Genomic DNA, 24761 nt, shown 5'->3' with positions numbered 1-24761 from the left:
GCGCTGGTCTGCGGATTCCATGATCTGGCGGAGTGAGGGATGTCCACTGAAGATGGTGGTGTATCTCTCTCTAATGTCACTATATGCTCTGCATCTGCATACATAATGCTCCTCACTCTAAACCTCCTCCTGGCATAGTCTGCATATCCTCTCTCCTCTGGGGATCTGTGCTGCCCTACCTGCCTCAATCTCAAGCTGGTGTGATGACACTCTGAGCTCGCCAATCGCCACTCGGGCACTGTGAGGCATGTACACATCCACATATCCGAGTCGCTGAATGAATCCATGTCAACGTTGACAAAAGACCCAAAGGGTCTATGAGACCAAATGTAATGAGAGACTAACTATGAAAAGAAAAAGCTCCTCACAAAATAGCACTGTGTCAAGCAGAGTAAAATATGCTGTGTAGTACTACCATGTGCACTCTGCATGTACACAAGGCCTCAAGGTTCAAAGCCATCCTGATGTGTCATGGCCGTGTACAGAATACATACTACCTATGTCCACATCAGGTGGTAAAGTACTTCTGTCCTGCTGGAGGATATTCCTGATCTGGAGCTACTGTAATGATGGCACCCAGGCCCTGTGGATGGGGGCACCTAGTTCTCTGAAGCTGCTGTGATGTGTCTATAGTACCCCTCGGCACGCGCGCTGGTGGCAGGTTGTCTTTGTACCAAGGTGATTTGCCCGGATGTATGAGTTGTAATCATAGTTGTAATTGAGAAAAGAGAGGAAATGTGTGTGTGTGAGTTATCCCAGCACATGGTTGTATGAGTTGTATAAAAGGTGGATATACTTAAGTTTGAAAATCATTCGAATGCAATTTCAAGTGTTCTCTCGCCATTGTTGTGAGTACTTTTCAATTAGTTGTGCTTATTACCTTATGTTTCTCATTTTAGCTTACTTGGACAATCAATTTAGCTACAGATGTAGCAAAATCTGTTACCCCAGGTTTTAAAGATTCATCGTCGTGATGAATAAGAAGGGATATGGAAATGCCAATGTTGAGGAACTTTGATTTTCTCATGATGTAGCGCTTGAGTTCTCGCTCCATTTCAATGTGAAGGAATTTATGAAAAAATAATCAGGGTGGGAAAGAGAGCGAAGGGAGTCGACCACAAGACTATGACAGAAGGAGAGAAAGAGAGAGGGTAAGTCCACCAGAGGACCGAGAAAAAGATAGAAAGGGGAAGAGAGAAGTCAACCACATGGCTGAGAGAGAGAGAGAGAGAGAGAGAAAGAAAGAAAGATATATTAACGTCTCCTAAGGCCGAAATGGCCCATGAGACCAAAACAAGGTACAACTGATGATGATGATGTCTCATCATAACAAATCTGAAAGAAAGAATGAAAATAGTAACATCCTAAGAGAGCTAAGAGCTGAAAGTTGAACCGCTGAATCGTCGCGGTAAACTCCTCCGGAGGCGGGCAATGATGGCTCAAATCTGCCGATGGTGAGGGAGTCGTGGACGCAATCCTCGTGGTCGTGGTCGTGGTCGTAGGTGTCTCGCTCTATAGATGGCAATGGCTCTGTCCAGGGTGACTCCTCTGGAGGGTGGTCTGCCAGGTAAACCTGTAGATGGGGGAGTAGAGGCTGGTAGGGTTACAGTGCTGGCTCTGAAAAAATCTATGAGGGCTCTCTATCTAGACAGCTCTAGTCCCACTGCCCTCCTGTCCCTCAATAGGCTCTCTCTGTGTGGTGTCTAAGCTCAAGTATGAAGAGCCCTAGGCACCTTTGGTCCTCAAAGTCCATGATCTGACGCAAAGGTCCAAAGCCGTCATGGAACAGGTAGTGGTACCTCCCTCGGATCTCATAGTAGACAGTACAACGACATATATGGTGTTCCTCCGACTCCACCTCCTGATGGCAAAGCTGGCATATGCGGTCCTCTAGTGATATATCCTCATATCGACCTGTCTCTATCCTCAGCCGGTGTGAAGAGGTGCGAATCTGTCCAATAGCACTCCGAATACCATGTGAGAGGTGTGTGTCCATGTAAGCATGGCGTATAATAAACCCGTCCGAAGAGAGGTGTAGAAAATGACTATGGTAGTGTGCCATTTTCGTGCCCAACGGCTACGGGGACCTGACCCATGTCCTCTCTGTATCTAGTCTCACAATGTCCATCCTGATCACCCAATTCAGCTTTGAACGGCTGAGATCTAAGAACGGGCAGTCCAGGCTGTAAGCAAAAGGCGGGAGCGCATCAATACTCATGCCATGCAAGGCCATCCATGTGCGCATCTTGGCATACCAACACTAGGTGTCTCCCTCATCTGTAAGCTGTTTGGAGGAAGTGAGTGCTAGGCGAGGGTATTTCTGCTGAGGGAGCTCCATGTTCTATGGAGAAAGTTAACTCCACAGAACAAAGCCTCAGTAACCACTGGGGCAGCCCCCATCTCTGCCCTGATGATCTCATGTGGTACAGATGACTTGCTTCGAATCATGCGTGCATTCATCATCACTAATGGCCTCTCCATATCCTGCCATCCATCGTAATAGTCTCTCTCTAGTCCGTCTTGCGGCCCTCTGAAGGTCACCCCCAGGTACACATAGGATCTGACATACTCAACTGGCTCTCCTCTAAATGTAAACTGCGTCTGTGCTCTAGTCACCCATGCTTGTGTGGTATTAAATGTCATAACCTTGGTTTTACCAAGGTTCACTGTGAGATCTTTGTCCACACAAAAAGACTGCAATGCATCCAAGTGTCTCTGTAGTCCCTCAAGAGTGTCTGAGATAAGCACAATGTCATCTGCATATAGCAGGATGGGTATCAACACCCCAGCTAGGCTTGCCCCTGGGCCACCCAATCTATCCACATAGTCTGAGACCTCATCAATGTATAGCCCAAAGAGCGTGGGTGAAAGCGGGCAGCCCTGCTTCACCCCAATAGTATTGTTCACTGCATCCGACAAGCCCACTGACTCATACAAGATAGTTCACCCAAGATAGTTCAACAGAGAGAAGAGAAGAGCATTTTGCAGTAAAAGAGAGAGACATCGCACTATGAAAAGGAAAAGCATTCTACGAAATAAAGAGAGAGAGAGCCTGCTTTTCCTTTTGCAAGGGGGCAGTGAGTAGATGTGGGGAAGGCTGGCCGGGAGGGGGGGGGGTGGGGAAGAGCAGATCAGAGGCATGAGAGAGAGGCGGCTGGCATGGAGACGGTGAGATGAGCAAGGTGATTACGTGCAATAGGCAATCAGGGATAATAGGCTGTGATAAGCGCATGGGCGATAGGTTGGCAGAGGACAAAAGAAACTAGTATGAAAGGGGCCTCCCGGGATGGAAACTTTATATAAAAGTGTGAGGCGCTGGAATGGTGGGTTTAGAATGGAACGGTGTTCCGGGCAGCCAGTGTGGATGGGCAGCTAGCAAGGCCAAGTAGGGTGTGAACCGCACCAACTGTGAAGCAGTGGCTTGAAGGCCTCCGAGCAGCGCCAGCGAGTCAACGTGGAGGACCGCCGAGCCATGTGTACGAAGGGTGCGCAGAGCTACAGGTGTGAGAATGGTGGCTGTGAGCACTATGTGATTAAGGATAGGGTGCTGCGATAGAATCAGAAGTCTGCCTCTGCCGGTATAGGCACGGAGAATTCAAAATTTGTTACAGCAACCAGCTCCTCACCTTTCTCTCTTGGCTGCTCCTCTGCTGCACAGACTCTCTCTCTCTTGGCTGCTCCTCTCTTCTGCATAGACAATGCTGTGTGATGAGGTAGGCCACCGCCTCTTGGTGGAGTGGGAGTAGCACCAGGATTACAGATGTGATGGAGGAACTGCAGAAGCTTCTGATGAAACAGGGAGCATTGGCTATGCATAAACAGATGGGGATGTAGGGAGGGGGAGTGATGGAAGCTCAACCCCATCCCATTGGGCCAGATTTTGCTACATCTGTAGCTGAATTGATTGCCCAATTAAACTAAAATGAGAAACATAAGGGAATAAACACAACTAATTGAAAAGTACTCACAACAATGGCAAAAGAACACTTGAAATTGCATTCGAATGATTTTCTAACTCAAGTACATCCACCTTTTATACAACTCATTAAGGTGTTCACACCCATGTGCATATGGGATAATTCACACACACATTTCCTCTCTCCTTTCTCAATTACAACCATTATTACAAGTCATACATCCAGGCAAACCACCTTGCTACAGTCTTCAATGCTAAGGCCATCTGGCGTGGTCTTGCATTGATCCCACTGCTCATGATCCCTCTAATGACATCCTCTGTCATGTGGGGAGGATCAGTAAATCTGTGATAGAAGTCTGACTCTTTGAATGGGTGCCCTCGTCTGTCATGTGGGAGGTACCTAATTAAAAACCATCTCCTGTTAACTCAGGTGCTATCATATTTTTTTCTCGTTGAGGTCCTCCAGGGCATCCTCCATTACATTTTAAAGAATATTTGCCACACGCATAGTATAGCCTCTAAACATAGAAGAATAAAAGAAAATAAAAAACAAGTAGAATACATCAGAATATTGATGTATAAGCAACAAAAAAACTCATGCGGATAAGTGCAAGGGGCTTAATGCAAGGCTTTTCTAACTCCGAAGGGAAATCTGCAAACATAAATATAAATGCAATCATTATGTTGCCAACGGACATTAAGAAAATCAGACTTAATTTAGTAATAGGCACGGATGCCATACATTCCTAGGTGTAACTAAATTTTAGGCTCTCTCTGGCTACTAATAGCCTTCCATTATGAAAGCTACGAGAGAGGCTGGTGGGCTAGAGTTGAAGTGTTAGCCGCTTTTTAATGCATATAAAAACAGAATCTGCATGCCACCCCTCATAAGATCGTGGGACAGACTCGACTAGAAAAGGTAGAAAGACCCTCTCTTTATCTTGCAAATAAGAAGGGAAATCTCCTCTCACACTCTCCCTGAAGCTACTCTGAAGCTTCAAATGCCAAGAGTTATGAAGTCTTTCCGTCTCCCTTAGCACCATTGTAGCTTCTACAATAAATTGCATTAGTATGAAAATTAAGGCTAGAAGAGGCACTTCATGTCATTGTTGAAGGTCCCCCCTAAGTAGCACATCTCCTCCATATGATATTGTGCTATACTTCTTATCTTTCATATTCTGATCATGATTATGCACTCTTTTGAACAATCTCGTATGTTGAATTATGCATGTCAAAATGCATTTTTCCTTAACTGCAAGCAATAATTAATTTCTATATTCTGTGTTCTTTTTTGGTTGCAGAAGGCTTCTAATTTTGAAGTCATAACCCCTATCCCCTTTTTATAAAACAAACCAAAACATGAACATTGAGCAGTTATGTTTTCTCTGGTTTAGCCCGAGTGGTTGGGACTTCTCCTGCAGAGGCGAGTCGCACATTCAAACCCTGGCAAGTAGCTTAGGGAAGAGCCCATAACCAAGAACAAAAAACACAAAAAACATCCATAGAACAAGTTCAAAAAAGTTGGCACGCTTTCCAACCTGCCAGAATAAACAAAACATGTAGTCCCTTGTTGAGACACCAGATGAGCCTCATCAGGTGCCCCTTTAATTATCTGTCAAAAGAGGAAAAAGTAAAAAAAAATCATGTTATTCAACCTTTCAAGCAGCATAATATCGAGAGAGAAACTTAGTTTCCAAAGAACAAATCACATACCGCATCAACAAAAGACGTGTAAGCCGGTTCCATTAGATATGCAAGTGTTGTCCCACTATCAAATATGGTCCCCTGTACGTCAGTTGTATCATAAGCTGAAGACTCTACTGTTAATGGAACACCATTTACAGAGATTGCTCTCAAGTTAACATTATAGTGTGGCCTGCCAAAAAGGAGAGAAAAAAATAGTCAAAACAACTCGAGAGTGAGAGTGTGCATGCATGCATGCATTTTGTGCATGTGTGTGTGTGTGTGGGGGGGAGAGGGGGGAAAGGGGGGGGGGGGGGGGGGGGTGCGGGGTGCGTGGGTCTGTGAAAGAAGCAAGAAATTATATCAATGTTTACAAAAGAAGCAAGAAATTATATCAATGTTTACAAAAGACTGTAAGGGTCTATGAGACCATGGACGAGAGAGAAAGAATTATTTATTTATGTCTACTCTACTAAAGACCCAAACAGTCTATGAGACGAAAAGGTAGTACATGTGATCCATAAGTAGACTGCATGTCAACTCAACATGAACCTAAAAAAGCCAAGTATCCCAAAAACAGGGCCAACATATACTATGCGAGCCCTGCATGTACAATGAACAATGAAAGTAATACTCATCATGTAGTATCAGCATTGAGGACCGAGTAAGTAGCATCAATGTCAACCTCTCATGGCAATGCCGCTCTATGGCACTGCACTACGTTTCTGATTCGGACCTGCCGGGCAGAGGGCCCAGATCTCCCCATATGTGGGGGGGATGTGTGTGTCCCTTGTACCACAAAAACTCTCCCTCATATACACAAGTTCTCCACGCCGATTATTAGCACGAGGAAAGGTTGACTTTTCACCCTTTGAGTTGAGCCTTTATATTTTTTTATTTTTCCAAAGTTTCTTTGACTTGGATCCCATGGCAAGCCTAAGGAAAAGGGCATGGCTTCTTGCAGTAATGACACTTGCCCTTCTCCTTGGGCTTGCCTACATCATCCTTCTCCTTGTTTGATGGCTGTCCAGAATCAACCCTTGGTTGATAGCTTGCCTTTGCCTTTGTTATGTGCAACAAATGCCTGATCATGGCCACGCATACCCATAGACATGTTCTTCCTTGTCTGCTCTTGCTGCAACACAAAAGCCCCACCAATTCTTGGAATGTGAGTGGGTTAGCGTTTCCCCTCATAAACAAGTTGAGCAGCATGTGGAAGCTCAAGTATGACTCAAGCAAAGAGTTAAGTGACGTAGACACTAGCTGGCTGTCCGGAATCACTTCATCAATGTTTAACAACTGCTAGATCCTAGATATTCATCAAGTGATCCAACATGCTATACCCCTCCTTCATATGCATACCATCAAGCTATCTTTTCAAATACATAACCCTGGCCTCATTCCCGGCCTGGTACATGGCCTCCAAAGTATCCCAAGCATGCTTTGACGTCTTGCAAGACCAGATATGAGGTATAATTGACCTCTTGACTAACAAAGCAATTAAGGACACGGCCTATGCATCTCCCGCATCCCATCTTCTTTGCTCTTGTGAGGGCGCAGCAAGCGCTGCAGGTTGGGTTAGGACCTACTCACCACCTCGCCCATCACCTCTAAGACGTCCCATGTACAATGTCTACAATACGAATATCATCCCCGCTCACAAAACCCCATAGGCCCTTGGCCACAAGCATGTTTTTGATCATAAAGCTCCAGAAGGAGTAATTACTCCCATCAATCTTGTCTTTGCCAATACATCAAATACACTACAAATACATGAGAAGCAATGCGCACAACTTCCCTTTGGGAAATGTAACACACTGCAAACCGCCTTGTAGTAGTCAACTATAGAAAAGTCCTATAGGGAGAGAAAAAGCTGACAAGAAATCTTGTTAGCTTGAAGGTTGAATGCCCCAATCCGTGTAATTGCAGAAACCCCCAAATTTTGAAATTTGCATGTGTTGGAAGTACACATGCGAGAAGGTACTAATGCTACAAACAGTACAGACTGCAAGTACGATGACTATATAGGTGTCATGCGAGGATATACGAATAGGTTCACGACAACATGAGGATGTACGGTCAGGTACAAGCTCACACAGGCGTATGGACATGTACGAGGTGACACAAGGATGTACAAGCAAGTACAAGCTGTGCGGCCGACAAAAAACAATTGGGTTTAGGGTTTAGGCAAAATCAACCTGGAGCTATGATATCACTGTTAGGTTCTAAGAAACCCTAATGATCATAGTAGAAATACACACAACACAGCAAGAACACAAAGTAAGAAGCTATAGAAAGCTTGGAAGTGTGAATATACTAGAACGAAGTGATAATATATTTACACCTACAAATACCCTAAGTACCAACCCGAAATGTAAAAGTATAGGTGTCCGAACACACCAAATGTCCAGGGAGAAAAAACCTCTATAATGTGTAGAGGAAAAAAGTACCCCTGGTAAGCCCTCGTTCATGTGCTGTTAACATTGTAACATATGTATAATTCTACAAAATAGGCAAGGGACGACGTCCTCGACCAGGGATGACGGAGTGGCTACCATCATGGAGTCCTCCTGAAAGGTGAAGACCAGAGGCACCCGGTGAAGAGAAACCCAAGAGCAAAAGCCTGTGAAAGATGAAGGCACGAGGGGCAGCAAGGGGGCGATGGTGGAGCAACCAAAAGAGGGCGGGGAAGAGACAACTGTGGCTGAGGAATGACAAAAGGTGGCGAGGGAGCGAGGCTGGATCAGCAGGACGAGCAAGCGGCTGGAGGGGAAGGAGGAGACATGATATTCGGGCATCAGCTCTGCTAGGGCTATGAGTTTAGGCATCAGCTCTGCTAGGGCTCTAGGAAAGGGAGAAATGAGTGATTCATTCTGGTTGTTGGAAACTAGCAAGCTAGTTTGAGCTCTCATGCCATGGATATGTTGAGAAATATGGTGCCATGAAGCAAGGCTTGGTAGGAAGTGAGTGTCAACTTAGCATGCTGCCACATGAGCAAGCAAAGCCAATATGTACCTCCCTCTTATAAAAGGGATCATTTCCAAGCATTGAATCAATCAACACATCTCTCTTCTTTCTATGAGTACAAGTCTGAATCTTATAACCTAATTGAACTTGAGTCTAAAGCTTCATTAGCACGCACACACCGATGATGAGTTCACTTCACTTCTATCCACCTTAGCTCTCACCTTCTTCATCATCACCTCCATGGCTATGGAGAGCTTTAGATCCATGTTTTTTAACATGGTATCAAATCTTGGTTAGCTCTCCATAGTTGGTGTTTTAGCTTAGCTTTTCATCACCCTCTGAATTTTTTCTCTCTATTAATGATAATCTCCCATAATTAGCTTACATTATCATAACCGCATCCTCAGCTTCTAGTTGTGGCTGAGCATGCAAAGCTCATTGCTCACTCCTCACTCCACCATTTCTCTTCAAACTTCAAGAGCACCTTCCTCTATTCTAGGCGCATAACTCCACCAGAGGATTTCACCAAATTCGAAGCAAATCAACACGATTTGTGATATTTTCAGCCACTGCAGACCTGCTCTGTTCTCCCGCTGTGGTTACATTTGAGCCAAACCTCTTAGGGTCTTGTCGTTCAACCACTAAGGACCTTGCCTACTATCAAGTTTGGTAGCCATTGCTGCAGCAGTGCCCACAAGAAGCAAAACAATAATCGCCGATTTCAGCTCATTTGTGCAGAATTCAGAGGCTCCTACTGTTGTTTTTTGGCTTGGGGCACTTGTTCCCATCAAGAGCAACACACACCTTGCAAAAGCCCCATCAAAAACTATTTTGGTGAGCTTAATTCCATCCTCCAAATTTTGCTTTCATTACTCACTGTTTTTCTTCCAAATTTTGGTTAGTGAGTAATTAGCAATAATCAGTTCACGTTGATCTCAAAATTGGAAAGAGAGGGTAGTATTTTGCTCTAAGGCATATTCATTTGCAAGCCAAATCTTTCCGAAATCAACTCTCTTAGTATTGCATAATCATTTTGCATATCAAACTTGCAAAAAGCTTGCATTAAATCATTGTAAGAAAATCAAAAGATTTTGATTGCCAATCTTGTATAAGATTAGACACTACTAACAAAGCAAAACAAAATCTTGTGAGTAAGGCCTCCTCATCATGGCAAAAAGCACCAAGTGCATGAGCAAACTCATTGGGAAAGAGTTACATTCTCAAGAAAGCACAAAAGGGTACACACATGTGCATACACATCCAAAGCATCTCACAAAGCAAAGCATAGATGCACAAATCACTATCCTAAGCATGCCAAAAGCACAAGTACATGAGATGACCGCATTGCAAACCATGGCATCCACACATAATGCATCAAAGGCACTTACGGAAGTAAAACTCAATCACCAAGCATCAAGCATAAGAGTCAAAGAGCATCAAGTCCACATCAACAAAGCTGTCAAAGAGCCAAGAGTCAAGCCAAGGAGCAAAGACTAAGCAGCCAACAAGAAAAAGAACGAGACAAAGAGCTAGGATGACAAGGACGAAGCTGTACAAAGAAGCATGAAGGTAATCACACAAGGTCTTCATCAAGCAAAGCAGAGAAGACAACAAGCACCTCACTCCTCTAAGCAAGCAATCCAACAAAACTCACTACCCAAGTCTATATTTCAGCCTACATGTTGTAAAAAAGGGTCACCATATGAGTAGACACCCATCTCATCTCATTTCTTTTCATCCACCACACCTCACCACCTTAAGTAGCCATGTTGGCACTAAGGACGAGTGTAGGCAATCACACCTTACCACCTTAAGTAGCTATGCTAGCACTAAGAGGGGATGATGACATGTTGTAACACCTCACATCCAACCACCTTGCAGTAGCCTAAGAATATGGCAACAAGGGAGGGTGTTGAGAAATATGGTGCTGTGAAGCACAAGACTTGGTAGGGAGTGAGTGTCAACCTAGCATGCTACCACATGAGCAAGCAAGAATAATCCCACGTGAGCAAGCAAAGCCAATATGTATCTCCCTCATATAAAAGGGGTCAATTCCAAGCAATGAATCAATCAACACATCAAGACTTTCTATGAGTACAAGTCTCAATCTTGTAACCTAACTGAAGTTGAGTCTAAAGCCTCATTAACGCACACACATACACACACACACTCATGATAAGTTCACTTCACTTCTATCCACCTTAGCTCACCTAACTGAACTTGAGTCTAAAGCTTCATTAGCGCGCGCGCACACACACACACACTCATGATGAGTTCACTTCACTTCTATCCACCTTAGCTCACCTTCTTCATCATAATCTCCATGGCTATGGAGAGCTCTAGATCCATGTTTTTTAAGAGGATATAGCGATCTCAAAGAGTGTTGACCTTCGGAGTGTTGATTCTCTAAAAAACTCTTTCGAGAGATTACGTCCGAAGTCTCGAACGTGTTTGCAAAGGAACTACCACATCGTTTACCTCCAAAGAGGAGTTTAGACCATAAGATTAAGCTAATACCTAGGACACAGCCAATGTTAGGTAGCCTTACAGGTTGAGTCAATCTCACGAGAATGAAGTTGCTAGATAACTTTAGGAGTACCTCTGGATAGGGCATGTGAGGCCTAGCAAGTCACCATGGGGAGCACTAGTTCTCCCGTGAACAAGAAGGATAAGACAAAAAGAATGTGTGGATTACCAAGGTCTTAATACATTTACTTGGTAAAAATAAATATCCTTTGCCAAGGATGGATGACCTTATTGTTTGCTATCAGCTTTGTGGGCGCAATACTTCAAAAAGATTGATATGACATGTTATCATCAGATTAGGATATTTGAGAGTAATGTTTGTAAGAATGGTTTTAGAACCACGGTATGGGCATTCTGAATTCTTGGTTTTATCATTCGGACTCGCGGATGCACCAACTACTTTCCAACAAATGATGAAGTGATATTTTTGTGGAAGTCTTCTTGGATGAAATCCTCCTATATGGTAGGACTCTTGAAGAACATGCTCAACATCTGAGAATTATGTTAGATATTCTCTGAAAAGAAGTCTTATTTATTTGTCAAATTCTTTTTGGGGTTTGTAAACTTCTTCTAGACATTTATCTGGAATTAGATTGCATTACCTCTTTTAAATCTTTCTAAAGGGGTAGAAAACGGCAAGTACAATATGTATAAGCCTGTGGAATGGACTAAAAATCTGGACAAATGTTTCGATGAGTTGAAACATGAGGCTACGACAACTCCTTTGCTCCAAATTGTGGATCAAAGTAAACCTTTTGTGGTTGAAACAGATGCCAGTGATTATGCTATGGGAGCAACATTGTTCCATGATAGAAGGCCAATTGCTATTGAGAGTAAAAAGCTGACTGACCCACAGATTAAGTGACCAACACATGAAAAAGAGTTTTATGGAGTGATTCATGCTTTGAAAAAGAGGAGACATTATTTGTATGGCTCTACTTTTGTTGTCTATGTGGATAGCTCATCTCTGAAGTACTTTGCAACTCTCCAAAGTTGAGGGTGAGAAAGGCTTGTTGGTCAGAGCTTATGCACGAGTTTGATTTCGAGATATCGTCCAAGCTGGGACGACCCCTATTTCTATTAGACTGAGAGAGTATTCTATTCAAAATGGTTTGCTCTTCTGAAAAGGAAAGGTCTGTGTACTCAATGTAGATGGTGCAAGGAGTCGCATCATGCACGCCTTTTGTTGGGCATCCAGGTACTGGTGATTGAACATTTGGTAAGAAGAGATGTCATTTGGCCAAAGCTGAAAGCTGATGTCAAACAGTATGTTCGAATTTGTCAACAATGCAAAGTCAATAAAGCCGAGCACTTGAAAGTTGAAACGCGGTGGCTTGTTGTATTCATTGGAGATACCTAAAAAGAAAGGCAAAGTATTTGATTTTGTCATTGGATTACCATGGACTTTGAGGGAGACCATATGGGTGATCATTGACCGACTCACTAAGATGGCGAGATTTATTGCTACAACAAAGAAAATCTCAGCCGTGCAACTTGCTCATTTTTTCATTGAGAAGTTTTTTAGCCTTCATGGCTTACCGGTTAATATTGTCAATGATCGAGATCCTAAGTTCACTGGACATTTCTGGCATAAGGTGGACACAAAACTGAGTATGAGCTCATCCGATCATCCGAGTCTGATGGACAATCAGAGCCTATGAATCAAATCTCTATGTGAGATAGTCTAATTGGGAAAAGTATCTTCCGTTAGTAAAGTTTGCTTAAAATAGTGCTAAGCATTCTGCTACTAAAATGAGTCCTTTTATGTTGATGTATGGTTATCAACCTAGAGCCCCATGGATGATTGACTTAGAGAAAGAAGTCCAAGTTGGTGTTTTTGATTTCTTGAAACAGCAGCAAGAAATGTTGCAATTTACAAGAGAGAGAGCATAAAGAGTGCGCCAGACAGAACAAAGCTATGTAGCTCCTCATAGTACCTATTGATGATCGCTTATGCCGACATGTTTTCCTGCAAAATTGGGACTCTCAGGTCATGCAGATTGGAAAAGTCTATAAGTTGTCTCCAAGATATCCAGGACCACCTATGATCTTGAAAAAGCTTAATGAGGTTGCTTATAGAGTGCATCTCCCGGATGGAGTACGTGTGCATCCTGTCTTTCATGTGAGTAGATTGAAAGAGGTGCTAGGTGCAAGAGATAGCTTGGTTTTCGATTAGGAGCTTGTGAGACTTAAGGATCTATCTGTCTATGTTTCCCATGAGCCAGTGGCTGTTGTGGATCGTAGGGAATGCACCCTTAGAAACAAGTGAGTTTCTAAGTGGTTGATTAGATGGAGGGATCGTCCCATGGGAGAATGTTGCTTCACTCCGATGCCAATATCCAGATTCTATCTCCCAATCCTTTTCTTTTTTTCTGAGAACAAGATCCTTCTATTAGTTAACAGAAAACAGCCCTAATACAAACTCGCCTCCATGTACGGAGCGAGCATCAAAGAACAAAAAAGGGGGGAAGGATGCACTTCTCCTCCGGCTGGGCGCTCTATGAGGAGAAGGTTATCTCATACAAGAGGTGGGGGGCGGTATAACCACACAGGTACCGTATGCGGAAGCGTTGGGAAGCCTTCTTGAGGCTCTGGCGACCTGGTCCTTTTCTCGCAGATAGTGGTGGTAAGCCCACTTGGCACTACAGACCCTGAAGCTTCCCCCACTGGCCGCGGAGGTCTATCTCCCAGTCTTCCTCTCATTAGCAAGGGGAGAACGTTATGTCCCGTGTTTGGACATAACGAGGCTAGTGATTAGAGACCGTCCGGAAACACTTCTTATAGCAGTGTACTGGAGCTATTATTGATTAGGACGATTTCTTAGGTTTGGATCTATGAGGAGCAAGTCTGAAGAGACTCTACATGGATTCGTAGGCAAAATACTCCAAGGTACTTGGGCCGCCAGAGTGGTATAGACATCACTGCTACTCCACACTTTGCACAGTTTTGGAGAGTATTCAGATGAAACTTCTTTACTGGAGCTCTATTAGACTAGATTTAGCATGTAGAATGGTCATGGTGAGCCAAATGTTCCTTGCCACACAACTTCTTTCAGGAGTTTTTCACATTCATGTATAGGGCAGCTCAGGAGATCAGTTCGCATTTATCTTTGGTCAGGGCTTGATGGTTCTCAGGCACAGATTGCATGGGAGACTATCATATTACCGAAGAAAGAACAAAGTTGGGGATTATCGATCCCGATATACAAAAACAGTAATATTATCAATACTAACTGTGCATAACCATCTTCCAGGGGATAAGCAAGCATCAGAAGTGGGAGCCCCATCTGAGATGGATCTTCACAGCGGCAGATATTAGGCATCCTCGCTTCCTGCATCAAGGCATGGTGAAAGCTTAGATCGAGTCCGTGGCAGTCTCTTCCAAGTGCTCAGGATGAGAAAGATAGGAAGTCCATTATGTTGATTAACTCCATATGTGATGGGATTGATACATGGAAGGCCTCTTCTATTGATGCATGGAAGGCCTTCAGATGCAGAGAGGGATAGGTTTACTGCAAGGTTTTGTGGTGTGCGAAGTAGAATGTCATAGATCGATTTGGCCATCCCCTTGATCTGTTAGGGAGACAGGTGAAGGTTTTCATATCTCCTGGCTGGGAGTATTTTTACATTGATGTACTCCTTCAAGCCATCAGAATTCATTGGAATGAGGATGGGGACGCACTTTACTTTACTCCACAATGAGACACTGGAAGATGAAAAGGATGAGCTTGCGAGGAATCATTGATAGATGCAGAGCTCCTTCCCATTGCAGCATTGATGTACTCCTTCAAGCCATCAGAATTCATTGGAATGAGGATGGGGACACACTTCACTTTACTCCACAGAGACACTGGAAGATGAAAAGGATGAGCTTGTGGGGAACCAACCATTGATAGATGCAGAGCTTCTTCCCATTGAAGTAGTGGGATAGTGAGGCAAACATTGGTTTGTAGACCCCCTCCACACAAGGTATGCAGAGCTCCTTCCCATTGAAGTAGTGGGATAGTGAGGCAAACACTGGTTTGTATACCCCCTCCACACAAGGTATGCAGTCTTACTTCAAGACTTCGGATGTTTGGTATATGTCCTATCAGAGGTTTACTCTAGGATCCAAGTGAGTGGATTTGGAGTGATAATAAGCTGCATTTCCACACCACTACCAGTCAATCAATGAAGACCAATGACAGAGGCAGCCCATAATAATCCAAGATCCATTGCACCATCAGAGACCATTCAACATTATGTTTGGGGAAGCATAGAGGCCTGAAAATTATGCATAAGATTGCATTGCTTATGTCTCATCTTAGGAGAGGCCAGACTTTATTAGCTGGAAAATAGTTGCATGGCTCACTGATTCAGGACCTCATGTTTTATGAGAGCAATCTAGCAAATTATGCCCTGTATACTATTCATGGAACGGTCCATACAATGACCTTCACAAAGATCTCCGACTCTCCTTAGCACATCACTTGGCAGTAGACTCAGTTTGGGAGATAATTGGGAGCTTGGCAGCTTGGCAGATTTGGATGGCTAGATGTACAGATGCTATTGAGACATCATGTACATACTCTTTCCTCCATATGGCCTGATACAGTTCACACCCTATCCTGCATTTTGAATGGGATCCAAGGCAAATCCACCTCAACAGAGGTCAAATGAAATGCTTTTATGAGTATTTGGGGTAACAGTTTGTCCCTCTCTCTCTACTAGTACAATCATTTGGCATTACCACATTCTTGATTGGCTCCAACAGCAGCCATTCATCATTCATCCTTGGTTGACTATTGACTTTTGTGTCTTCTGTTATACTTTAACATGTCTTCTTTTTGGAAGAAAAAAGAGAGAGTGCTCCAAAGAAACACAACATACTTCCATAAACTGCCATCTATAAGATAACCTAACCTATATTTCCACTGCTGGCCAACCTCTCACAGATTTTACTAGAAACCCTACAAGATGTGTGCCAGGTCGACCAGCACAAAACGTGAGACATCGGCCAGTACTAGCTGTGTGCCACATCAGAGGTGGTCAATTTTGTGCTCCACATCAGCATCCCGGTCTGCTCCTCACACAGTCGACTAGGGTGTTCACTTTATTATGTAAACAATCCATATAGCACGTGCCTTCAAGGGGTGTTTTAAAAAACCCCTCGGGACCTACGTAGTTATGTGATTATTTTTTTCGGGAAAAGAAAGTATGAAAAAAATTTACAAGGGAAATTTCAGACCAAGCAAGGGGGAAATCTCAACCAATCAAGTGCCTTCTGCTGCTAGCAAGGCCCCATATGAGAGAGAGTGAAAAAAATGCCATGATCCCATTTCTCATGAATCTCTCTACAGCCCTCGAAGATCCTTGAATCCTAGCCCAAGTGGCCATAAGCATGTAGATAATATCACACCAGATCCTGCAAATGCATTGTGTATCATAAACCAAAGTGCCCTCCATGGCCTCAGTGCATCCGGCCTTCCAGATGTGCCGAGCTGTGATGCTAGCAATGATCTCCCATGCAGTGTCCAATCTCTGTGCTGGAGGTATGTAGCTTGACTCTCGCATGTCTTGAAGATGACACCATCAACACACTCCCTCGGTAACCCGCATGATCATATCTCTATCGTTCCCTCCTGATTTGCGGGCCCGATTGTGTCAACCAAACAATAGCACCAAAACAAATGTAGGCATCCCTCCTCATCCTTCCAAAAAGGTGTGCTATTGCAGTCCAAATCCTATGTGCCTCACTACATTCCCATAAGCAATGGTAAACTATTTCTAAAGATCCTGCACATCTCAAACAAGCTAGGCTAGCACCAATGACCGATCTCAACTCGTTGGGGGCAAGGGCACCATGTAGAGAAAGCCAAATAAAAGAGGAAATCTTTGTTTCCATGTACAAGTGCCACAACTTCCACCAAAAAGGTCCCTGAATGTCCAGGGTGATCCCATAAGCCTCCCAATGCAGTCTAGAAGGAGGGACAAGTGTCTAACGTTCCGCAAAGTGTAATTGAAGAAGGGCATGCTTTTCATGGGGTTAAACGCATCCCTCCACTCCCACTCACCGGGTCCCAGTGTAAATAACTGAAAGGACACCCATCATATAACCAGAGGCCCATAATCATCCCTTGATTTGGATCAATATAGATGTGCTTCCATGCCCTACCCACCACTCTCACCGGCCGGACCGCCGGACCCTCAATGATATCCTGCTCAAGACTTCTCTCCAAGAGCCATCTATCCTGAATGGAGTAAAAGAAGTGGGAAGGCACATGACCTGAATAGGTACCCTTGGCCCTCAAAAATACCCCAAACCATAAGTGATGAGGCCCTTCCACGAAGTTCCCTATGATCTAGTGGTTAGGTATGGCTGCATTCATCTACATAATCCTTTAACTAGTGCCTCTCAAGTGCTGGGTGCGAAGCATTCTCTCATCCTCCGTGAGACTCATGAGTCTCTTCCAATCCGGCATTGAGGGGGGAAGAGTCACCCAAGTGGCCCACTAGATATTCATGGCTGCTCCAAGAGGTCTACCAAATTCATCCAAGATCAAGTCATTCCACACAATGGGCTGCTTGTAAGCCTCCTCAAGTAACCGCGGAGGAATATAAACCAACAAGCTCCTCATGCAAAATCCCAAGCTCACAGAATAGATCTCACCAAGGGCGAAGAAGGTGGTCGATGCTTTGCATCCGAGAAGATAAATCGTGGGCTGTAAATCCAATCACCTCCCTTAATTGGAATGCACCTCATAATCTAATGCTGTAGAAGAAAATCCTTCCAAGGCTCAATGTCGGGAAGAAATCCTCTGACTACTAGCTTACAAAGTAGAGCCTACACTGCACTCTAGGTCAATGATGTTCAATGCTCACCTTGCTTAGGCATAATAATGGTATCCCAAGCCACTCTCGCCCTAGTGTGTACAGTGCCGTCTAATCCTGAACAAAGAAGTTTTGAATGAGCCGACGAAGCTGACCAATGTATCCCTTATGAAAAAGCCAGCATGACGTGACAAACCAAGTAGTCACCAACAGCACTTGGTTAACTACCGAGGCTCTAGAGGCCAAATCAATCTTCCTGCTACTCCAATACTGAAGTTTTTCTCAATCCAAGTAAACCCCACATCCAAACCCCAATCCGTGTGCGGAGAATCACTAATCCAGAATCCTATTGATTTGTGCCAATTGATGGAGGCACCTGCTGCCAAACAAAACATCTCCAAAGCAGTGCGGAAAGCACAAAGGCATGCCTGCAAAGCCTCCAGAAACATGAAAGTATCATCTGCTAACTCTAAGTCAAGTAACTCCTCCTCTATGTGAAGAGGCAGCCTGAGCCCCAAACTCCTAGGGTAACTCTGAAAGCACAGAGGCATGTTTGTGAAGCCTCCAAAAACATAGCAGTATCATCAGCTAACTCTGAGTCCAGTAACTCCTCCTCTGTGCGAAGAGGCAACCTGAAGCTTGAGACTTCTAGGATAATTCCAAAGCAATGCAGAAAAGCACAGCAGCATGCTTGCAAAGCCTCCAAAAACATAGCATTTTCATTTGCTAACTCTTGAGTCCACTAACTCCTCCTGTGTGCGAAGAGGTAGCCTCAGACCCGAGACTCTTGGGGTAACTCTAAGAAACCTACTCATAGCCTCCACTACTAGTGGAGCTAAGGGGCATCCCTACCTCACAGAACGGGAGATCTGAAAGCGCTCACCACGTCCCCCACAGGCTAAAACTATGTTGTGGCCTCCCTATACATGCAAGAGACCCCTCTGATCCACTCCTGGGAGAAACTCATCCATGCCATCGTGTCTTCCAAGTAGTCCCAATCTACTCTCTCATAAGATTTTTTCAAAGTCTAGCAAAAGAATGGCAAGAGGTTGTTCGCTAGATTTAGCCCACTCCACAGCTTCCTAGAATGGAAAAATGTTATCAAAAATACTCCTTCCTTAGAGAAAACCATTCTATGTAGTATCATGAATAATTCTCTGAAGAATAGGCTGAAGCCTCGTACTCACTGCCTTTTCTAAGATTTTGTAAGCAGACCCAAGCAAAGATATGGGCATCCACTGTTTAATATTGGTCTTGTCCGGGACAAGGTGGATAAAACCCTCGTCCGGGACAAGGTGGATAAAACCCTCGTGATAAAAGGGGGCATCATACCAATACACCACATCTCCTGCAAAGCAGTAGTAACATCATCACCAATGTAATCCCAAGACTACAAAGAGAAGGATGGAGAGAGGACATCATCCCCTAGCATTTGCCTTTCGCGAGCGCGTGCAAAGCATGTCTCGGCTCATCCTTTGAAAAGGGAGCATCCAAAGAGGCATCTCAAACTGTCCCTACTGTAAAGGTCCATGTGCTAAGAAAAATAGTTTGTTGCATCTGCCACCCATCTGTGTTCAAAATGCCTGATTAGCATGAAATGCAAACTCAGCCCACCTATCCATGGCCACCTGTAACTCGGCTCTAACAGTGGACAAGAGGTCTGGGATCCAAGAGAACACAAGATGCTTCTCGTGTTTCCTCTGAAGAATAGCCAACCTACATCTAATAGCTCGCTCCTTGTCTAGAGCCTCTTCTTTCTTGGCCAAGACAATAGAAAGATAGTGCTAGCTAATCCTCTCCAAGGCCAAAGCAAGCCTCTCCCAAGGACCAGGATGATCACAAAGCCTCCAAATCTCTAAAACCTCTAGGGAGGTCTCTTCATCCTCATAGAGAGAGTCTGGGATGCGAGCACAGGTACACCCTTCTGCCTCCCAAATTTCCTGATGCACAAGACAACCAACAGCAATCTGATTTGGTGGTACCTGGCAAGTGTTAGCAGTCATCTTCTATCTATACAGTACACACCAGGGCCATTGTTGTGGGTGTGCCCGCCCAATAAGGTTTTTCTCCATTTTTATCTATTCTTTCCATGTATTTTTCCCATTTTTGCTGGTCGTGGGGCAGCAGTGTGCTGGTGGCCGACTGATATATGTCCTAGCCGACTGATGCTGTTGTTAGCAGTCATCTCCTGTCTGTACATTTACACCAAGGCCTCTGTTGTGGGTGTGCCCGCCCGGATTAGACGTTTTCTCATTTTTCCCCACTCTCCATATTTTTTCCTATTTTTTACCAGATGTGGGAGGCTGTTTTTGGCTCCTGGCTGATGTCTTTTGAGCAGGCCGACGAGCTGATGGGGCCATATAAAATGGCCCCATGGCCCCCCACTTGTTGCATCATATTTTTGGGATTTTCTTGTGTATATAGAGCAGAGTTACACGCCTCTCTCTCTCCTTCTCCATTGCTGTATTTTTCTGCAGTGCACTTGCTCGTGTTCTCAGATTTTGTCATCATCTCCGCTGCATATTCTGACATGGTATCAGAGCTCTAGGCTCTTGATAGATCTTGGGAATTGTGCGAGCAAGAGGGGGGCTGTTTTGTTGCTGATCGGTGGACTGTCTTGGACTGTTCGGGAAGAGGAGAAGCAAGAGGAAGGCGGGCTGATTTGCTGGACAGCCACTTGCAGGTTTAAGTTTTTCTTTTTTCCCACCCACCTACCCTTTTTAGTTACACCCCCTTGCTGATTTCATTGTTGCTGGGGTTCCACGGCCGGAGGTAGAGGAAGCGGAGTTACCCTCGATTCGGAAGGAACGCGAGAGGCACATGCAGAGTTGTGGGATCGTGCCAATGCCAGGGTCTGTTCTTTCATTTTCCTCAATTGCACACCGCAGGTAATTAATCATATCAAGCATATGACGCTGGCCAGAGGTATATGGCAGCATTTGGCTTCTCTTTACAATAGGGTATCGCCCATGAAGAGGATTTCCTTGGAAGTACATATGCGGGTTATGAATCCTACAAAGTCGTTGACGATGCGGGAACACATTAACAAGCTGCACGCTCTTCAGCAGGAAGTTCTTCAAGCTGGGAAGGAGATATCATCGGAGGATATGGCCATCACGTTGCTGTCACATTTGCCCTCTCAGTACTCCGCATTTTACTCCTCTTTGATTACCAGTGGGGCAGGCTCAGCACCATCACGTGGGAAGAGCTTGTGCCCATGGTCTTGGACCAAGAGGAAAGATTCATGATCGGAGGCCTTAACTGGCCAACGGTCGAAAGGCCGTAACAACAAGGACAAAGGGAAGGCTTCATCGGAGAAGTCTTCTGAGAAGATGTCCGACTCAGACTGCGCAAAGAGGACCTATAATGATTGTGGCGAGAAAGGCCACTATTGGTGGCAGTGTCCCAAGTGGAACACCGAGAAGGGTGCAGAATCCTCAGCAAGCAACCGTGAAGACTCTAGCTTTTGTGCACTTGGAGGTGATGGGAAGCCGATGTTTCATTTTCTTCAGGCAGGGAGGAGGTTGGAGGACTCTCCGCTACGGATACTCGGGAGTGGATTCTAGACAATGGTGCTTCCAAGCACATGACTCCTTCCCGCTCGGATTTACAGGATCTCTGCAAGTATTCTGGTCACATTCGTACTGGGGATACATCCACTATCCCAGTTCACAGCAGTGAGGGCAGGTTGGAGATAGTTCCAGATGGCAAAGGGGGGAAGCATTCCTCCCAGGTGTTGTATGTTCCATCACTTGGTTTTCATCTGTTGTCAGTGCATCATATTTGCAAGACTGGCGTACGGGTGGAGTTTGATGAGCATTTTGTTGCTATCCGGGACAAAGCAACAGGCCAGGTAGTTTGGGAAGGCCGAGTGGAGAATGAAGTTTACAAACTTTCAGCACTCTCTCTCCCAGGTCCTCAATTTTATGATGAGTGGCAGTCTAGTAATGGCCACTTAGGTGTGGATACGTTGCAGGTGCAGGCTTTCCCAGACCAGATGGTGGATAGCTTGCCAGTTGATGGCAGCAGTTGGCAGGAACTTTCCAGTACACATGTTGGTAGTTCTTGTGTTCGTCAGTCAAAGGAAACTTTACAAGTAACCTATGCTCTGATGTCTTGTAGTTTTCGGGACAAAGAAACTGCAGATGAGGAAGTTCTCTCCACGGGGACCTATTGGAAAGCCAGGCAGGTGGCAGTGTTTACTTGCAGAAGGAGGTGGATGTTGCACATTCTCTAGGCTTTGTGGTTTCGGATTCACAGGGGGTTGTTTACAGGTTTACGAAGGCCTTGAGTGGTCTTCAGCAGGTTTCCAAGACTTCGCATCCCACCGTAATAGGTGTTGATTGTGAGCAGTATGATGCCTCCTTGACTTGGAAGCAGAATGGTTCATTGATCTGGTTGCTGATACTAGATTGGACGGGAGCTTTCTGATGAGGCTGTTGAGCTCATGTTTGCAAAGGATCTTGGACTCTTTTACACAGGAGGGGGATTGATGGATGGAGTCAGACTCCACGGATGGAGTGACTCAGATTGGGGAGGAGAGCCAAACACGCGGACCTTGACATCAGGTTACAGTTTTTCCCTTGGCTCAGGAGCAGTTTTATGGAGCAGTAAGAGGCAGCCATCTATTGCCTTGTCGTTGACAGAGGCAGAGTACCGAGCTGCTTGTGGTGTTGCTTGCGAGGTGGTGAGGTTGCAAAGGTTACTTGGCAGGATTGGGTTTCCACTAGTGGAATCCATGGTCATCCAGAGGCATTTTGTTCGTGAAAAGATTGTTGCTGATGGCATCTTGCTAGAGTTCTGTTCGACGGAGGACAGTGCGATGGACCTCTTCACGAAGTCTCTATCTCAGGCTTTGCTCCGGCGGCACTCCAGCTCCTTGGGGTTGGTTCTACATCCAGGAGCCGAGAGAGGGTGTTAGTAGTCATCTCCTGTCTGTACATTTACACCAGGGCCTCTGTTGTGGGTGTGCCCGCTCGGATTACGTGTTTTCTCATTTTTCCCCACTCTCCATATTTTTCCCTATATTTTACCAGATGTGGGAGGCTGTTTTTGGCGACTGGTTGATCCTTATGGTGGCCAACTGAGACTGCTGCCCCCAGATAGTCTGCTATAGCTGGCTAACTTGGTGCAGATGCTGGCCGACTCCACACGTGTGAGGGCCGACTCTCTGGGGCTGGCCGATTGGAGCTGGTGTTGGTCGTGGGCCTTCAGCATGCTGCCGGCTGTCTTTTGAGCAGGCCGACTGGCTGATGGGGCCATATAAAATGGCCCCATGGCCCCCCACTTGTTGTATCATATTTTCGGGATTTTCTTGTGTATATAGAGCAGAGTTACATGCCTCTCTCTCTCCTTCTCCATTGCTGTATTTTTCTGCAGTGCACTTGCTCTTGTGTTCTCAAATTTTGTCATCATCTCCGCTGCATATTCTGAAAGCTGTCCTGGGCCAACTTGGTTTTACTGGCTGATTGGCTGATTTTCCCAGTCGTGGACAGCAAGTCTACTATCGGCTGTCTTTTGCCTGGCCGACCAGCATAGGTGGGTGGTATAAATACCACCCATGGTCCCCCACACATCATTGTACCGGATCTTTTATATAGCAGAGTTTATACAGCTTCCCTCTCTCTTCTGCGTTCGCTCTTCTACACTCAGTTCTGCGTTTAGATTCAGGTTGGTGGTTCTCTCCTGCATGTGCTCGTCTTCAGCGTAAAGTCCTGCTGCGTGTGTTCTCAGTTTTCTGTCTCATACGCTACGTATTCCGACATGGTATCAGAGCCCCAGGTGGCTTGAAGTTTGGAGATATTGGAGAGCTTGTGGGACTGTTGATTTCTTGAAGACCTTGAGGCTTGGAGAGCTTGCGGGAGATTTGAAGAGCTTACAGGACTGCTGGTTTTTGGTGCTGATTGGAGATCTCTAAGGCTATTCGGGACTTGGAGATCGGGTAGAAGGCGGCCATCACCGTTGGACAGCCACCTTGCCTATTACTTGCAGCCTCTTCTTCATTTTTTTCCCCACCCACCCTCCCTTCACAAGACCAAAGTAACACCCCCCGCCCCCCCCCCCCCCCCCCCCCCCCCCCCCCCCCCGAGATGGCAGACTTGAGATTGCTGAGAAGCACATGAAGATCCTACTCTCCCCACGTTCCTAGTGGATCGACAGTTGGACGGGATTGGTATGAGGTGACCTATTAAAAGCCCCAAAACACAAAGATGCACAAATTCTAACACCCCCTTTGCATCTCATAGTGTGCAAGAGTCGGATGAAGATGCAACCATGGACCCTCCCGCATCGCGAATACTAGAATCACCTTGGAGAGAGCACCCGCCAACCTGTTTCCTCTAGTTAAGATGCCACCACGAATAGGAAGGAACATTGCTTGGCCACGAATCCCTACACAGTGTGCAGTGAACTCCAAGAATAGATGATGAGCTATTGGACACACCGCACCCATAATCCCCAATAGTGGACGGAACACATCATGTCCCAAAAGCCTCGAACAATGAACTTGGAACAGATCCAGTTCATAATCTCTGTTGTACCAAAGATAATCATGTCCTGCCAGATGTCTAATGCTTGGAACTCTGAATCATGATCCCCATGCACCAATAAGTGGAGCTACAATCAGCCTATCACTATCGTGTGTCGTATCTTAGCCTTTTCTCTGAGATGAAGCCTTGTCCTTGGTCTTGTCCTTCTTCTTGGACAAACAATCTTTGGACAAATGGCCTCTTTTTCCACAAATAAAGCAGCGATTCCGACCTTTCTTCTGAACTGAGGAAAGTGCCTGGTCAGAACTGTTGACTAACATCTTCAATTTACCTTGTGAGATGAGAACGGACGACTCCTCCAAAAGTAGGGAG

General features: G+C 45.2%; 1 protein-coding gene across 5 annotated transcripts in view; it reads right to left on the bottom strand.

Moving 5' to 3' along the window:
- The window catches only part of LOC147632178 (aspartic proteinase 36-like), a 95511-nt gene that overhangs the window by 36682 nt on the left and 34068 nt on the right, over nucleotides 1-24761 (bottom strand). For all 5 annotated transcript variants that reach the window (XR_015267426.1, XR_015267425.1, XM_086808814.1 and 2 more), the window contains 2 exons: nucleotides 5630-5792; nucleotides 5455-5528 (listed from right to left, as the gene is read on the bottom strand). Coding sequence is in view for 3 of the 5 variants with exons in the window: in XM_086808814.1 (XP_086664940.1) it covers nucleotides 5455-5528; nucleotides 5630-5792 (237 nt within the window). In the remaining 2 variants the exon portion in view is untranslated. The remainder of the gene's footprint in view (nucleotides 1-5454; nucleotides 5529-5629; nucleotides 5793-24761) is intronic.

Source organism: Cibotium barometz, chromosome 14 (genome assembly GCF_041138505.1).
Source record: "Cibotium barometz isolate CiBa-2024 chromosome 14, ASM4113850v1, whole genome shotgun sequence".
Taxonomy (NCBI): domain Eukaryota; kingdom Viridiplantae; phylum Streptophyta; class Polypodiopsida; order Cyatheales; family Cibotiaceae; genus Cibotium; species Cibotium barometz.
The sequence above is the reverse complement of the archived record's forward strand: the minus strand, read 5'-3'. Positions and strand labels throughout refer to the sequence as shown.